Source organism: Osmerus eperlanus, chromosome 26, assembly GCF_963692335.1.
Source record: "Osmerus eperlanus chromosome 26, fOsmEpe2.1, whole genome shotgun sequence".
Taxonomy (NCBI): domain Eukaryota; kingdom Metazoa; phylum Chordata; class Actinopteri; order Osmeriformes; family Osmeridae; genus Osmerus; species Osmerus eperlanus.
Genome location: NC_085043.1, coordinates 1,889,939 through 1,907,748, shown reverse-complemented (window position 1 = coordinate 1,907,748; position 17,810 = coordinate 1,889,939). Strand labels below are relative to the sequence as shown.

Sequence of the window (17,810 nt, the reverse complement as noted above, 5' to 3'; positions counted from 1 at the left end):
TCAATCCCGGCACTGCACACTGCACTCGGCATATGCACGGCATATCTAGTTATGCAGAAGCCTGTTAACGACCATTCATTTGAATCAGGCGTGTTGGAACAGGGAAATATCTAAAACATGCAGGACAGGGGTCCCTGAGGACCAGGGTTGAGAACCACTGGTCTAGGCCATCAAAAAAGTGCAGCATATACTGAGAGAAAGCAGCAAGAAAACAAGTACACTGAAAAGTGGATCAAGATAAAAACCCTTTCTAAAGGTATACCTCCATCCCCACCATGGGAATGCCCATGGCCTCCATGTTGGAACACAAAGATGCCCACCAGATTGACCAGCAGCCCTGCAACTGATACAGGTAGCAGACGCTCATGATGAACATCCGGTGGCTCCAAAGCCCTCTGTCAGAGGCCAAAGGAAAGAGCGGTATGTCATAACATTGAAATTAATCATCATTTCAGGTCTTCATGCAACATTTGATATTTAGTCGTCATGTATTAAACACCAAGTCTAGTACAATATTTTAATTTGCATCATATTATGTAATGGGTAGTTTTGTCCTTGAAATCGGACTGGTAAACAGCAGTGACTTATCAATTACATTATGGGCAATACCACCTCACAGTTTGATAACATATTACTTTGCTTTTGCCACCTTTGGTAATGAGGGTCGTTGTTAGTTACTAAGGATTAGCTAGATCACATTAAAAAATTGCATAGCTAACGAGCTGTGCCTTCGCTTGAGCTCCATAAATGTTACAAACTGCAAAATGAATTAATCTCAAAATAAATGTAACAAGCTAGATAGTATCACATCAAGCACAGCTTGTTTAGCAGAGTGTGACTGTTGGCTAGATATTCAATAAAAAGCTCAATTTTAACTGTAACACCAATAAATAAGACAATATGATGAATTACAAACAACCCGAAAGGCACAAAGGGCAGCTGAGTGCACTGAAACAGCACAACCATGGGTTACTATAGATGTACCACACCCTCGTGATTGACTACTTCAGTACAGAAAGCAACCAAGTATTTATCTTACCTCTACTCCCTCTGAGAAAATGAAAAAGGCTGTGAAAATGAGGAAAAGGCCATTCACAAACCCAGCCAACACCTCTGCTCTCACGTACCTGAAAGAAAAGACACATGAGCTGGACAATATAAACATTCTGAGTTACAGTAAGTATAAATATATTTTTTATAATACAATGTTAAACCCTGGTGCCAACAATGGTTATACTACTGAACTGGATAAAATCTTTGCTTAAACGAAAAGGGAAAAACTTTATATAAACGTAAAATAAAATAAAAATATATATGACATTTAGTCATTTAGCAGACGCTCTTATCCAGAGCGACTTACAGTAAGTACAGGGACATTCCCCCCGAGGCAAGTAGGGTGAAGTGCCTTGCCCAAGGACACAACGTAATTTTTCACAGCCGGGAATCGAACCGGTAACCTTCAGATTACTAGCCCGACTCCCTAACCGCTCAGCCACCTGACTCCCCCACATATATATACACACACACACACACACAGTGAGGGAAAAATGTATTTGATCCCCTGCTTACTTTGTACGTTTGCCCACTGACAAAGAAATTATCAGTCTAATTTTAATGGTAGGTTTGTTTGAACAGTGAGAGACAGAATATCAACAACAAAAATCCAGAAAAGCGCATGTCAAAATTGCTATGAATTGATTTCAGAATCAGAATTGTGTTTAATCGCCAAGTAAGTGGTCACAAACAAGGAATTTCCTTTGGTGGGCAGGTGCATACAGTGAACATTTAAACATAATGAACAAAAATAAAATGTAGAAAATGTACAACAAAATAAAATAAACTACTGGCAGAGCTATACAATATAATATCGAATAAAAATAATACTGAATATGTTAAAGTGACAGAGTATGAGGTAAAGTGACAGTGTCAGTGTCAGGTTTTGGTCCTGATGGACCACAGCCTTCTGCCGGAGGGGAGTGGTTGAAACAGTGTGTCCAGGGTGGGAGGAATCGACCACAATCTTCCTCGCTCGCCTCAGGGTCATCGAGGTGTGCAGGTCCTCGAGGGTAGGCAGATTGCAGCCGATCACCTTCTCAGCAGTGCGGATGATACACTGCAGTCTGCTCTTGTCCTTGGCAGTGGCAGCAGCGTACTAGATGGTGATGGAAGAGGTGAGGATGGACTCAATGATGGCTGTGTAGAAGTGCACCATCACTGTCCTTGGCAGGTTGTATTTCTTCAGCTGCCGCAGGAAGTACATCCTCTGTTGTGCTTTTTTGGTGAGGGAGCTGATGTTCAGTTCCCACTTGAGGTCCTGGGAGAGGATAGTACCCAGGAAGCGGAAGGACTCCACAGTGTTGACTGGGGAGTCGCACAGGGTGATGCGGGTGAGTGGGGCTGTATTCTTTCTAAAGTCCACAGCCATCTCCACTGTCTTAAGAGCATTGAGCTCTAGGTTGTTCTGGCTACACCAGGTCACCAGGTTGTCAGCTTCCCACCTGTAGTCCGACTCATCTCCACCAGAGATGAGCCCAATGAGGGTGTTGTCCGCAAACTTCAGGAGTTTGAAGGACAGATGACTGGAGGTGCAGCTGTTGGTGTACAGGGAGAAGTGCAGAGGAGAAAGGACGCAGCCCTGAGGAGATTCGGTGCTGATGGACCAGGAGTCAGAGACTTGTGTTCCAGCTTAACGCACTGCTTCCTGTCAGACAGGAAGTCTGTGATCCACCTGCAGGTGGAGTCGGGCACGTTCAGCTGGGAGAGGTTGTCCTGAAGCAGGGCGGGGATGATGGTGTTGAAGGCAGAGCTGAAGTCCACAAACAGGATCCTGGCGTAGGATGCTGGGGAGTTCATGCTGTAGGGTGAAGTGGAGGGCCATGTTAACTGTGTCGTCCACAGACCTGTTAGCTCTGTAGGCAAACTGCAGGAGGTCCAGTATAGGGTCTGTGATGGCTTTGAGGTGTGCCAGCAAAAGGCGCTAGAAAGACTTCATTCCCACAGAGGTCAGGGCGACGGGTCTGTAGTCATTAAGTCCTGTTGGCCTTGGCTTTTTGGGCATGGGGATGATGGTGGAGGACTTGAGACAGGCTGGCACATGGCATGTCTCCAGGGAGGTGTTGAAGATGTTGGTGAACACCGGAGACAGCCGGTCAGCGCACTTCTTGAGGGTGGCAGGAGAGACAGCGTCTGGCCCCGCTGCTTTGTGGGGGTTCTGCCTCTTGAACAGTCTGTTGACTTCTCTCTCCTGAATGGAGAGAGTCATCACGGGGGGGGGGGGGGGGGAGGGAGTCCACTTGGGTGGGGAGGGGTAGTTCAGGACAGTCCAACTGTCTTTCAAATCTGCAATAGAACTCGTTCAGGTTCAGTCGTTAGTGGTGTGGGTGGCTCTGGGCTTGTAATTGGCGATCTGCCTGAGCCCTCTCCAGACAGAAGCAGAGTTGAGTTGCTAGTAGAGAACTGCTGTTGTAGTCTCTCCGAGTACAGTCGTTTAGCCTCTCACCGCTTTGCTAAACCTTTACTTAGACTCCTTGAATCTGTCTATCCCCACTCCTAAAAGCTTCCTCCTTCACCAGCCACAACCTTCTGAGCTTTGCAGAGAACCAGGGCTTGTTGTTGTTGAAGTTCACCCTGGTGCGTGTTGGAATACAGCAGTCCTCACAGAAGCTGATGTACGATGTCACAGTCTCTGAGTTCATCCAAACTATTGGAAGCAGTCGTGAACATATCCCAGTCAGTACAGTCCAAGCACGCCCGCAGATCCTCGATAGCCTCACTGGTCCACTGTTTTGATGTCCTCGCAACAGGTTTACAGAGCTTCAATTTCTGCCTGTATGCAGGAATCAGGTGGACCATGGCATGGTCAGTGTCCCAGTGCTGCTCGAGGGACGGCGTGGTAGGCATTACTGACCGTAGTGTTGCAGTGATGCAGTGTCCCCTTCTCTGGTGGGGCATTTGATGAATTGTCTGTATTTGGGGAGTGTGTTTGTGGCTAAGATTATCCTTGTTAAAGTCGCCGAGTACGATAACTGAGTTGATGCCAAAGAGCTCGATTTTGGTCTCATCGGACCACAACACTTTCACCCAGTTCTCCTCTGAATCATTCAGATGTTCATTGGCAAACTTCAGAAGGGCCAGTACATGTGCTTTCTTGAGCAGGGGAAAGTTGCGGGCGCTGCAGGATTTCAGTCCTTCACGGCGTAGTGTGTTACCAATTGTTTTATTGGTGACCATGATCCCAGCTGCTTTGAGGGCTGATTCCTCACAGTTCTCATGATCATTGCAACTCCACAAGGTGAGATCTTGCATGGAGCCCCAGACCGAAGGAGATAGACAGTTCTTTTATGTTTCTTCCATTTGCGAATAATCGCATCAGCTGTTGTCACCTTCCCAAGCTGCTTGGCGATGGTCTTATAGCCCATTCCAGCCTTGTGTAGGTCTACAATCTTGTCCCTGACATCCTTGGACAGCTCTTTGGTCTTGGCCATGGTGGAGAGTTTGGAATCTGATTACTTCTGTGGACAAGTGCCTTTTATACAGGTAACGACCTGAGATTAGGAGCACACTCTTAAAGGGAGTGCTCCTAATCTCAGTTTGTTTCCTGTATAAAAGACACCTGGGAGCCAGAAATCTTTCTGATTGAGAAGGGGTCAAATACTTATTTCACTCACTCAGTAAAATGCAAATCAATTTATAACTATTTTGACATGCGTTTTTCTGGATTTTGTTGTTGTTATTCTGTCTCTCACTGTTCAAATAAACCTACCATTAAAATTATACTTATACAAACACCATAGTCAATAGGCAATGCACTGAAACTAAATATATTTACCCATATGAGAAGGAGTCATTGGACCTCCACCTGGATATGACTGAAGCTGCAAGTCCCGCTAAGAGTGCTGTGCAGTCAAAGAACATGTGGAAGGAATCTGATATCAAACCTAAACTGAGAGCCAAACAAGAAAGAAAGTAAGAAAAGAACAAATTAGACAATGAAAACAGAAGTTAACATCCACCTGCTTTCAAGTGCAATTGCTGTCACTAGACAAAAATCTGACAGGTTTACAGACACAAAATTGGAACATAGCCAGGAAGAAAATAGAATAGCAGTACAAGGAAATTACAAATTAAGTTATTTAAAACTATGAAATTCAAATTGAGATATACATTGTCACCAAAAAAAAGGGACAATTCATTTCCAGGAAAATCATTTTAAAAGAACAGGACAGTCCTTGAAAAAAAGAGAACAATCCCGGGAAAACCGGGACGGGTGGCAACCTACCTTGGACACACCCAAGCCAAGAAATTACCAATTAAGAGTATTACCTGCATCAACCCTCCCCCTTTCTCTGGATTATAAACACTAGCGACAAACGGTCGCCTACACTTCTCTCCATGGATTAATTTGGCTAGTGTCTGTACACTAGCCAAGCTGAACACTGCTCAAGAAGTTCTAGACACAGGAAGTACCTCACTGCTGGATTAACCCTTGTGCTGCCTTCGGGTCACATGACCCAAAGGTTCACCCAATTTTACCCAATACAAAAACAAATAAAAAGCATTTTCTTTTAACCTTCGCAATGTGGGGGGTCTGAGACAGCCCGACGGTTAAAAGAAAATGTTTTGTATGCGGTAAAGTTGTCGCAATACGATGGTGGGTCACAATGACTGATGGGTCAGAATGACCCGAAGATAACACAAGGGTTAAAAGAAATATTTGACTAAATAACTTTCGATCTCACGACACAAACATGTTTAACTACGGACCCGCTTCAACACACCGACAAAGTAAATGTGAATTTCTCACTTGTGACAAATTGTCATGAATTTACACTGTGTGCTTGATTAGACTACATGTGAACTGACTATCATTAGTTCACCACGAGATTCCAGTTATTCAGACAAGGCCTGATTCTCTCCCCGCTCTTTTTTTCCCCATTGTTTGTCCCCGTTGTTCAAATGCTAAGGCTATCCAAATCTTACTAAACCAATAGCAATCTCCATTACTGTTCATTATATTTCCATTTATTTCAATAAATCATTGTGTATAACTGTAACTTGCGTAATGTTATCAGCGTGAGAAATGGTTGAAATGCGTCTCACAGTAAACGCGTGAGACTTGAGAGCCCTGATCGCCAACCACCTAAGTGACAGACACCAAGACCACGGCGAGTACAAAAAACGTCAGGTTAGTGAATAAGCTAGCTGGCTAGCCAGCTGGTAGGATGGTGAAATATGTAGCCTGTCAGGCCGACAGGCTACATATTTCACATTTTACCCTACAGTATCATAAAGAGCATGACAAGCAAGCATATTAGAAAATCCATGTTCCAAAACAACAAATATGTTAAGCTACGGTTATTTGGGGGTGTCATTCTGGTTAGCTAAATAGCATAGTAGGGCTGCGAGCTAGCTACATGTCAAGGTGGCTCAGACAGAACAGCCAATTAAAAAAGACACTCCCATCATAAATTTCGCAAACATAGCATTGCCTATAGTTAACATAATGCCCCTGGCAAAAAACAATTTGGGGGGTTGCTGGAGTAACGTTTAAGTGGCAATGGCCTGTTGGTAGAATCAGTGAGTGCGTTTAGATGCACACCAATATGCCGATCATAACCCGATAATGGCAATAATGCAATTATTAAACCGATCATGTGAACATCTTTATCTGATTTCCAAAGTCGGGTTAAGGTCTTAATCGGTGTATTCATAACCCGATAGACACCTGGATTTTTGCCCAATTTTTCGATTCTTTGATGCATGTGAACACCTTACTCGGCTTTCTTGCGGTTTTTGGAAACTGCGCATGTCTGCCACTTATTTTGAAGTCACAGCACGTATGATTTAACTATTTAGCATACCTAAATAAACAACCACATACATTTGTTTCCTCCTTTCAAGGAACAACAAGTTACAAATACAGTAAACAGACTAGGGCTGCAACGATTAGTCGACATTATCGACAATAAAAAATTGTCAACAAATATTTCTGTTGTCGACAAATCGTTTGATCTCATAGGACCTATTTTAAGTGCCTGCAATAACGTGATTTGACCAGTGCGGTGCTGTAGCGCTAAACTAATGCAGCCCTCCCGTATGCTATCCAATAGAAGAAAACAGAGCTAAAATCTCAGCGTGCAAACGGAGCAGAACAAGTCGCTCCACTAAAAATACTGTCATCTGTAATGCATGCAAGGCAGAACTTGCTTTCCATGGGAGCACAACGTGCATGCTGGAACGTTTAAAAAGGAAACATCTCGGCACGAGAGGAGATGGTGAGAACGGTGAGAAGTGAGTGTGCTCCAGCTGGAACTAAGCAAGATGGCCAGTTAGCGACACCAGCTGATAAAAACGCATTACGCAGTATTTCAAGCATACTAACACACCGTAGCAACATGTCCACAGACAGCAGTTATACATGCATTACAGACATAAAGCTAGGAATGTAAACAAATCTCTTAAATTAGGCAGCAGCATTAAGAGCTTCATTTGTAAGAGAACAGGGTTATGTTCAATGAAAAACTGAGTAATTGGACAAAAAGAGATTGGCCTGTTCAGTTGGTTCAAAGTGCAATACAAATATTTTTGTTCAAAAGCTAAAGTGATTTCCTGGTTTTATTTATTAGTTAGAATAAGTATAACTCAATGTTTTAACAAATTGCAAAGCTGAATAATCATTCAAAGCCTACTGATTAATCAGTGAAAAAATTGATGATTAGTCAACTAATCGTTCTAATAATCGTTAGATTAGTCGATTATCAAAATAATAATTTGTTGCAGCCCTAAAACAGACATCTGCATTTTGTGATTGGTAGAGCTAGAGCTAGCGTAGGCCTACTTAGCGTAGATGCCTGAATCATAAGATGACGACGTCTTCCACTTTCCGTTACTAATTAAAGTAACATGAACACTGTTGTTATTTGATTCTGCATCAAATAGACCAGTGTTTTTCAAAGTCTGAAAATATGTTTTCATAATTATTTTGTCATAGGTTTTTGTAAATGACTTCACAACCATTTTCTACTATTGCTTTGTTTCCTGTTTTTTTCCCGTTTATATGGTATTTACTTTTATTTTGAAATGATTGCGCAACAAGCTGCTGCTAGGTGCTGTGATCGGACGTACCTGCAGAAGAAGAAGTTTGGAAGGATAGCGCACTCACGTGTAGTTCACAGCATATTTAAGTTGAATAAATACGGAGATAAGATGAAGATAATTAATTAGCAGTACAAAATATAAGGATAGTTAGCAACTGGTTGATGAGGGAACAAGGTTTGTTTGATATGTCTAAGTTTAAGTTGTTCATATTTCATGTTTGTAATTTGCCATGCGCCAATGGTGATTGCTAATGCTACAGTACTGATAATCGTCAGTAATGATGTTGTGTTTGTTGCTAGCGAGGTAATTGAAGCACATCATGTAAGAGAGCTCTTACGGTGTGTTCGCAAACCAAGGTTTGAATAAAAGGAATTGTGAACGTTAAAGAGACCATCTTTTCAACCGGGGATGCTACAGTTCTCAGGGTTAAACTTGTTATTATTGACAGTCCATCTCCACAGCCACATGGGGCGTTATACTGAACTGAGCACTATGTGTAGGTCAAGCCAGAGCCTACGTCAGACAAAATAACCTCTGTACGTTGAGAATGTGTTGATCTGAGTAGCATGTGCCACTGCCGCTATAGTCGTTAGAAGTATTTTTTTTGCCATTTATTTCCAACTTTTCATTTTACTTTAGTTTCACATGGCTAGTTAAAACATCAACATGGATCGTTTTGTTGTCAGAAAAAGAGGTCTTGAATCAGAACCACGTATTGCTAGCACTGCTGCTAGGCAAGCTCCCGCCAGCGAGACTAGCCATCCCGATCGTATTGTACCCGCTGATGCCAAACACCTTGAGAAAAACTCCTGTGAGAGTGTCAAGAGATGAACCAGCTGAAAAGAAAGGAAAATTAGTGACGAGAGGATACAAGGACTATTTTTTGAAATATGGTTTTGTTAATTGCTCCAATGCCAACCAGGATGCAAGGCCTGTGTGTGTGTTATGTGGGGAGAAACTTGCAAACGAGAGTCTGAGGCCATCCAAATTAAAAATACATTTAGATACTCGTCACAGCGAGCTGGCAGGAAAGCCACTTGACTTCTTTCAAAGGAAAGCAAAAGAAATGAAGTCTTCTGCTAAGGTTCTTCATAAAAACCTAACATTGAATGAGAAAGCACAGTTAGCCTCTTATGGTTTCGTACCGTGTAGCCAAAGAGAAAATGCCCCACACTGTTGCGGAGAAATTAATCCTGCCTTCAGCTATAGACATGGTAAGCGCAATGATAGACAAAAAGACAGCTAATAAATTAAAATCGACCCCCCTCATTGACAACACTGTTTCTAGAAGAATTACTGATGTTTCAGACAACCTTGAAGAGCAACTTATATCTAGATTCAAATCAGCGGGCGATTTCTCCATCCAATTGGATGAAAGTACAGATGTTTCAGACAGCGCAACGTTGCTTGTTTATGTGAGATACACCTGGGGAAATGAGTTTTTGGAGGACATGTTGTGTTGCTTGACTTTCCCTACTACTACCACCACAGGTGAACAAATATTAGCTCAACTGAATGACTATGTAGTTAGCAAGTGCGGGCTTGACTGGACTAATTGTAAGGGAATAACGAGTGATGGAGCCGCTAACATGACGGGGAAAAACAGCGGAGTTGTGAAACGAATCCAGGAGGCAGCTGGGCAAGAAATCTGGAATCACTGCTTCATCCACAGAGGCATTAGCAGCAAAAGGAATGCCTCCAGAACTTGACAGTACATTAAAAGAAGTGGTGAAAGTTGTAAACTTGATTAAAAGTAGCGCACTCAACAACCGGCTTTTTGATGCAATGTGTTCGGACATGGGAGCGGAACACACACACACTGTTCTATACAGATGTACGCTGGCTGTCTAAAGGTAGAGTGCTGTGAGTGTATAAACTCAGGAATTAAATACACACACTTTCCTCCTTGAGAAGCGATCTCCTCTTGCTTATTCGTTTACTGATGAGTGGATTTTTACCCCATCATACCTTGCAGATATATTTTCGTCACTAAATGAACTGAATTTGAAATTGCAAGGACAGCATGATGATGTTTTCAGAAACTGGGAACAGGTGCTTGCTTTCCAAAAGTCGCTGAAGTTGTGGCATGCACGACTCAGCAGGCCCCAACCCAGCTACTACATGTTTCCAACTATGTTACAGCACATAGAAGAAAATGGGTTGAGTGACACCAGTATCAAGCGGATGACTGGCCTTATTCAACTACATCTGACAGCGCTTAAAGACAACTTTAATCGCTACTTTCCAGAAGAGAGGTTTGATGGTACTTTGAGGGACAAGAAATTGATCAAAAACCCCTTTGATTTTGAAAGCCCACTGTCACTCCTTGAGCTGACAACTCCATTTGAGGAGACTGAGCTACTACAGCTGACCAGTGACAGTACATTGAAAACACGACACAAAGTCATGAAGTTATCGTCATTCTGGCTGAGCATCGCATCTGAATATCCAGTGCTAAGTAAAGCAAGCATTTTGCTGCTTTTGCCTTTCACCACCACATACAAATGTGAAGTTGGATTTTCCACTCTGACAAAAATAAAGACAAAGCACAGAAATAGACTGAACTCTGCAGCTGATATGCCCGTTGCACTCTCATCCTGCACACCTGACTGGACTGTAATATTGAGGAAAACGAAGCAGGCGCACTTACTTGGCGATTAAACACGATTCTGATTAGAGTTTAGACTGAGGTTGCTAATTATTTTGGTGAGAGTACTTTCAGTACGGTGATATTTTCTGAAACCTGACAGACACTTCCAAGATGTTATTTTCTTCAAGAAATGAATTTAATTGGACTAATACAATTTTTTCCAATACTTATACTTAGTATACTGTTATCCAATTTGGGTTTCTTTAATAGGCTTTAGAAATTATGCCTAAACCGTCAAATGGAACGTTCACAAGCAACGCAATCAGGACCGAGACAAACATTTTGACATCGAAATTGCCCTATGCTGTGCAATAATTCACTTTTTTTTAGGGGTGGGAAAATTATAAATAAATACTAGTACCGTCAGTTAAATGCATTAACGGCGTTAACACAAACCCATTTTAACAGCGTCAATTTTTTTATCGCGAGATTAACTTTCTTTTTGGCCTAGCAAACTTTGTCGTTTTTTTCACATGCTGTTGCCGTTTCACATGATGTTGATGTTAGAGAAACTACAACACCACACCGGATCTAACTAGACCGGAAACAAAACAGGCACACCGCACACACTTGTTTGGGCTTGCGAGCCGGCTAAAGAGTAGTAGGCTAACGTTACGTTTTGAGTGGATGGTGAGCGCGAGATGCCGAAATGGATGCCAATAAGATTCTGAATGGAAAGTTGACTTTTAAAAAGTTGCCAAATGGTTCCATTGACAAGACCAAAGTGATCTGTGTGTTTTGTCGTTCTGAACTGAGCTATCATCGCAGCACGTCCAGTCTGAAATACCACTTGATGGCCGAGCACACATCTGATGCGAATTCTCCGCCCCCTCGTTCAAAGCCAGGCGATTGCAATGTTGTTTTCAATTTAAAAAAAACTTTTGCACTAAGCAATCCGATCCACTTTTCCATGTTGATAAGAGCATTAAAATGAGAAAAAAAATAATGGGACAAAAAGAAATCAAAGGACATTAAGAATAGATAAAAGTGTGATTAATCACAAGTTAACTATGACATTAATGCGATTAAATATTTTAATTGTTTGACAGCACAAATAAATACATACTTTTAACAAATATATATGAATATAGGTTCTACCCTTGCCAAAGACAAGCACACCCAATAAGATGATGTCGTGGGAAATCGATTATTGGGCAGGGTGGCCTAAAATGGCTGAGGAGAACCTACGCAGTAAGATTTGAATGTTGAACAGGCTCAAACCAGAACAGGGGAGAAGTCAAGTGGGGAGCTGGTTTGGCAGTTGAAGGATGGGAAAGAGTGTGTGTTTTGAGAAGGAATTAGCTGTTATTGTGCACATAAGAACTGTTGAACTCATCAACAGTATGAACCTGTCCTAAAAAGGAAAGGGTTTTGATTGTTTACAGCTGGTGTGGTCAAAGAGTAGATGAACCTGCTCTTAAGGGGGCTGAGGTGATGTATCAAAAGTGATAGGGTTTACCGACTCTAGGCCAACTTAGAAGAGGGGAGCGGGAAAACACTCTGGGAAGACGTGGGGACTTGTGGGGTTGTTTCAAGTTGAAGATAAGCGGGCCAGGAGATCGTCAGAGGGGGTCAGTAGAGATGGGCTTTTAACCAGTAGATAAGTTCATCAACAACTGTATCAGCCAAACGATGCGCACACAGGCGTAGGGTTTGAGGAAGGAGGGTTAAAGAACGTTCTAGAACTTTCTGATATGATTCCGTCATTGTATTTTACAGGGCGGGGGGATTCTTCTCATTTAAACTATAAAGAGGGAATGTTGGGGCATTAAGAGTTGTCTTTTCCTGTATGTGTTTGTGAACGCACATCTGCCTTGCTGAATAAACCACCGAGCTGCCTTGAGCTGTTGAAAGATTCTTTCTCTGACTCTCCTTTTTTTGCTGCCCTTCTACGGACGTCTGTTTTTCTACAACAAAGAAAAGGTAGAAACACAATAGGTGGCTTTGTATGGAGGACCAAACCTGCCATATTTAGAAATGAATGAATGAATAAATAAATGTCCACATCCATGCATTTAGACAGAAATAAACGAATAAATGTATTAATGATTGCACAATTGTCAATCAATAGTTACTTATAATTTACACTGTGGGGCACAGCACGTACTCCATGTAGGACTAGGCTACTTCTCATATTCGATTAACTTTTTGTCCTCAATCTTTCCAAATGTATCAGTTGGTTTGTGATGTAGCCTCTGGGCAGGTCCAAACGGAATACGCAGGTGCAGAATTCCGACGAAAACCCGCGGATTTTCAAGTAGAACGCATTGGTCTGAGGCAAAATGTAAATAAACTTTTCAACTCATATTACGTCTATTATTAAAACGTTAGCCAAAAATGCTAAGAATTGAAAAGGAAGCACTTATTGACCAAAATGACAGCAAGAGACAGGGCCAGGGAGTTTTCAGGCGATCTTTATGAGGATGGATCAAAACTTTTTTGCAAAGTCTGTCAACATTCAAATCGACCATATTCAGTGTCAAACTGTTGTGGAACATCTTCGATTGCTCCGACATAAGAACAGGAAGGCTAGCGGAATTCCGCAGATTTTCAGTCTGAATAACCGCAGAAAATTTGAAAAATCTGCGTATTACGTTTGGTCCTGCCTATGGGTTTCAGTGTCTTCTGCTTGATTGGGAGCTATTAAAGATCGTCTCCTGGTTTGACAATCAACGCTATCAACAATCAGGATTTTTTATTAATTTTTTTTTCAAATTTTGAGAATTGATCAGATATCGTTTTTATCGGGGTAAACACATGGTTGCCGTTTGTTACCAGCGTAGTGAAGTTGGGTGTTAAGTGATAAGCTATAGCCCACAAATAACATGTTAGTTTATCCAAATACATCATATAATATGGTGAATTTTATCATCCTGCAGCCGAATACACAAGCGTCTCACTGAAACATTCGACCAGCTGCCAAAACGATTGCTGCAGAGCGCGAGCCAATCGCGGAGCTTCGCAGCCTGTGTGTCCCAGGCGTAACTGTGTCCATTTCAGTCCTATATTTGCCATTATAGCCTCTACACAGAACAGTAGGGGCACAGCACGTGCCCCTACTGTTCTGTGAAGATTAATGGCAATTGCTGTATTTATGTCGTCCATGACAGCAAGGATGGATTTGTAAGGTTAACATAATTGAATACAACCAGGGTTTTTGCTGCATAGAGAAAATGTTGGCGCGCGCCAACATTTAAAAAAAAAACAACAACAAAAAACAAGCTGTGTTCATCACGCGTGCAATGCATGTCAGCGAATATGTTCTCAATGGTATGTTTCAAGTAGGCTACAGCCAAACCCTCGTTCTGTTTTGATCAATAGTAATTGAGTTGATAAGTGTGTCTTCTTGTCTGATCAATACGCAACTGTGAGGTGCGCGAATGGACAGAGTGGCCACTAAACTGACGTTCCGCTGCGAGGGCCAGCCCGACGTGCACGAATACACCTGTACAAATGCAAATGAAATTTCCACTCAAAATGCTGACAAAAGTTTGATTCACGATTTCAAACGCAGCCTCCATTGGTATTTTTAACCTGGAATGATAATATATAGTGCAGTGTTTCCTCTATGGCTAAATTTCTGCCGCCACGGTATCAGAAATCAGGCTGTACAAAATTTTAGGCCGTCTATCAGCAGTGATTGTTAGAGTGCATGTCGGAGAATGTCGGACACGCGCTTCACACCGCAGTTGAGATTGCGTGTGCGTCCTTGAGAACTGTAAGTCGTATAACTTATGTTGTCAGTTCATTTAAGCCTGTTATTGTATAAGTCTATAGTTCTTGCAAATTTAAATCAAGTTAACTGGTGATTTTCGTTGTTTGTATTCTTCCCCTGCTAGCTAAATTGCACATGTCTGTTGATTCGATAGCGATTGCTGCCCTTGCTCAGGTTTGTATTTTAGGTGCATTATTATGCTGAAATAGTTTTAATGAATAACAAGTGGGTTTATTGTTAATATTTGCAACAGAATGCTTAGCCTATCAAGATCAAATGAAGCAGGCAGTGCACATGCTTCAGAGTGGCCTACCTTAATCGATAGGCTAGGCTACTGACCATTTACAATAAGTTATTACGTCAATTATTAATTGGCAGCATTTATGCCATTTAGAACATACTTTATGAGTGTAAGGTGTCTTTAAGTAGCCTAACTTTATTGCTTTAGGGGAAATAGGACGAAAATATGTGCAATATTACATTAGCTATTAGACTATTACGTTAACCTGTTCCGAAATATAGGTTTAGTTTCGGCGGGGGGAGGGGGGGGGGAGAGATGCAAAAAACCTGGGGATAAATACATTGATTAGAAAAAAGAAAATATATATATATATATATATTTGTCTTTTTTTTTTTTTTTAGCACAGAAGACCCATTTTGACCCAGGAAAAACCCTGACAACGCGTTGAAAACGATGTGCCAATAGTGTGTCAAATGCCGCCTACCAATTTTTTATTGACACATCTCATTAACATATTGAGATGAAGAAATACAGAAATGAATTAATGAATAAATGCAGAAATATATATGAATATAAAAATATTAATGTTAAAGTGAACCAATTATCTATAATCTTTTTAAAATGTCCTCACTCAATGTATTCTTTACATTAATTAGGATTAAATTTATGTATTCATTTTATTATGTATTTGGACATTTATTTATTTATTCATTTCTACACATGGCAGGTTTGGTCCTCCATAGCTTTGCAGCTTTGCTCCCAATAACGTACTTTTTAAGTTCATACCATCTGTTAGTGATTTTTTTTCTTTCTCCAGAATGCCAAGAAATTAGCTTTCAAATGCAATTATTTGCTATGTCGACTCCATGGATATGGCCTTGCGTACACAAATTAGGCCTACATTGAGTAAAGACTATGCCTATCCTGTGCCACCAACTGAGCATCGTCATCAAAGATAAGTTACACGTGGCACATTTTCATATTGGCTGTGTGTTTTAAGGTTCTCACCCTTTAAATGAACTTACCTGTTACTCCATATGCCGAACAATAATTCCACGAAAGCAAATGACAGATTCAGACACAGAAAGAAAAAGAGATTTCGTGACGTTTTATCCGAGAGGATGGATCTGAAAGATAACAAGAGGATTTGCATTAACTTGATGTGTTGTTTGATGTTAAAGAGCGTCGCTAAAAAATGGCAAACTAGCACAGTACAGCAAAGCGTTTGCTTACGATCACTTGACCTGTTCTGGAAAATATCTTGGTGTGTGGTTTAGACCATTTTGTTTCTCGGACTAGGTAGACCCCGGAACTAGCTAGTAGTTAGTGCCAACAAGCACTAAAGGCACGCGTTACGGTACTGTTCCAAATGTCATTGTAATGTACGTTCTGGACGCGTTACGCTTCACATGAACTGGCAGACTTGCAAACGTTGCAGTCATAAGTCGTACTGACAAAATACAATTCGGGTTAGGTCACTAAAATAGTTTTGCATGTCCACTTAAAGTACCTTATCAACTAGCAAACCAGCTGTTGCATCGGATCTCGGCTAGTTGTAGCCAAGTACTGAATCAAGAAAAGCGTGTATATATTAGCATTATGCTGGCTATCAAATAATCAAGATAAAGCTTGGTCAAAACATTTAGCCAACGTTACCTAAACCATCCAGAAATCTTTGCAAGGAGATTGAATTTATCAGGTTTGTACTCGTCGTCTTTAATAGATAAGGGTAACATTTTGATTAGTCTGTTGACTCGCTACTGCAACTTCTTCTCCTTCCGTTATTTTTAAGGGCAGTTGGCAACCAAAGAAATGTGTGTTACTGCAACCTACTGGGCTGGAGTGAAAACTAGAGCTGTATTAAAGGGACAGTTTACCCCAAAATCTGTAGTACCTAGCCTATGGAGAGAGAGAGATGTCTCAAAATTATTCGTAAATACAAGTACCATGATTCACAAATGTTCCACGATTTACGAATGTGTTTTGCGATCCACAAAATCAAAATTCTTAATTGTGACTTGTAAATTGTCATTTACATAAATGTGCTTATGATTTGTACAAATATATGTCTATTCGTACATATATTCTTTGTAATTTCCTAAAATACTTAAGATTTTGTGTGTGCATTTCTCATGGTCTGTCACTATGGAGGATTATAGGGGGCAAAACTAAATAAATAAATAATTAAATAATTGAATGGTTAAATACTTGAATAAATAATTATATAATACAAAGCTTAAATAAATGACTAATTATATAATTTAATGCCTAATTGACATACAAAATGTATAAATTACAAATTAAATGAGACACAAAATCTATAAATGTTACATGTTTTTGTGTTTATATATAGATTTACATTTTCATGTGTTCACATTTATTTATTTATACTTTCATTTATCCACAGTGTAACTTGTTGCAGCAAAATAAATTTGTCGTCCCCCCTCAAAAGTCAGGGGGCGGGTTAAAGCCTCTGATTGGTGAATGAACAGTATTACACACCAGGCAGGCTCAACCAGTCGATCAAGCTCTCTTTGATCCAGAGGGATCCTCTATCTCACTCTGCAGCCTCAATAGGGATGTGCGATACTGCAAAATGTGGTATCGATCCGATACCAAGTAAATACAGGGCCAGTATTGCCAATACCGATACCGATACTTTTTACTTAGAAAAGCAGTTTATCTACTTTTGTGTCGGGGAAAGCAAAGCCTCAAGAACAAAATAACTGATCAGAGCTAGTATTATTAATAGTGGGATCGAAACTGACATCAGTAGATTCTGCAACATAACCATGAGCACATTTACCTGTATCACAGTTAGTGAACTTTCCAAAACTGTCAGCGAATCTAACTCCACAACCTCAGATATTGATCATATACCCACAACATTCTTTAAGCGAGTGTTTGATAGTGTCTCAGGTCCGGTGCTAGAGATTATAAACACATCCCTTAGAACTGGCGTCTTCCCAGATGCCTTCAAAACAGCTGTTGTAAAGCCCCTATTAAAGAAACCCAAATTGGATAACAGTCTACTTCCAAATTACAGACCAATATCAAACCTTCCATTTATTAGTAAAGTACTGGAAAAGATAGTTTTAGTCCAATTA

General features: G+C 41.0%; 1 protein-coding gene across 2 annotated transcripts in view; it reads right to left on the bottom strand.

The window, feature by feature from the left end:
* Positions 1-16,519, bottom strand: part of slc30a7 (solute carrier family 30 member 7) — a 46,582-nt gene extending 30,063 nt beyond the window's left edge. Inside the window, exons 1-5 of one of the 2 annotated variants that reach the window (XM_062452680.1) lie at positions 16,360-16,519; positions 15,729-15,830; positions 4,829-4,942; positions 1,040-1,127; positions 263-395 (exon numbers count right to left, since the gene is read on the bottom strand). In XM_062452680.1, coding sequence (XP_062308664.1) covers positions 263-395; positions 1,040-1,127; positions 4,829-4,942; positions 15,729-15,830; positions 16,360-16,439 — 517 coding nt within the window. In that variant the 5' untranslated portion in view covers positions 16,440-16,519. Of the gene's footprint in view, positions 1-262; positions 396-1,039; positions 1,128-4,828; positions 4,943-15,728; positions 15,831-15,936; positions 16,339-16,359 lie in introns of those variants that run through there. The other variant, XM_062452681.1, reaches the window with a different exon arrangement.
* Between the last annotated feature and the right edge of the window lie 1,291 nt (positions 16,520-17,810).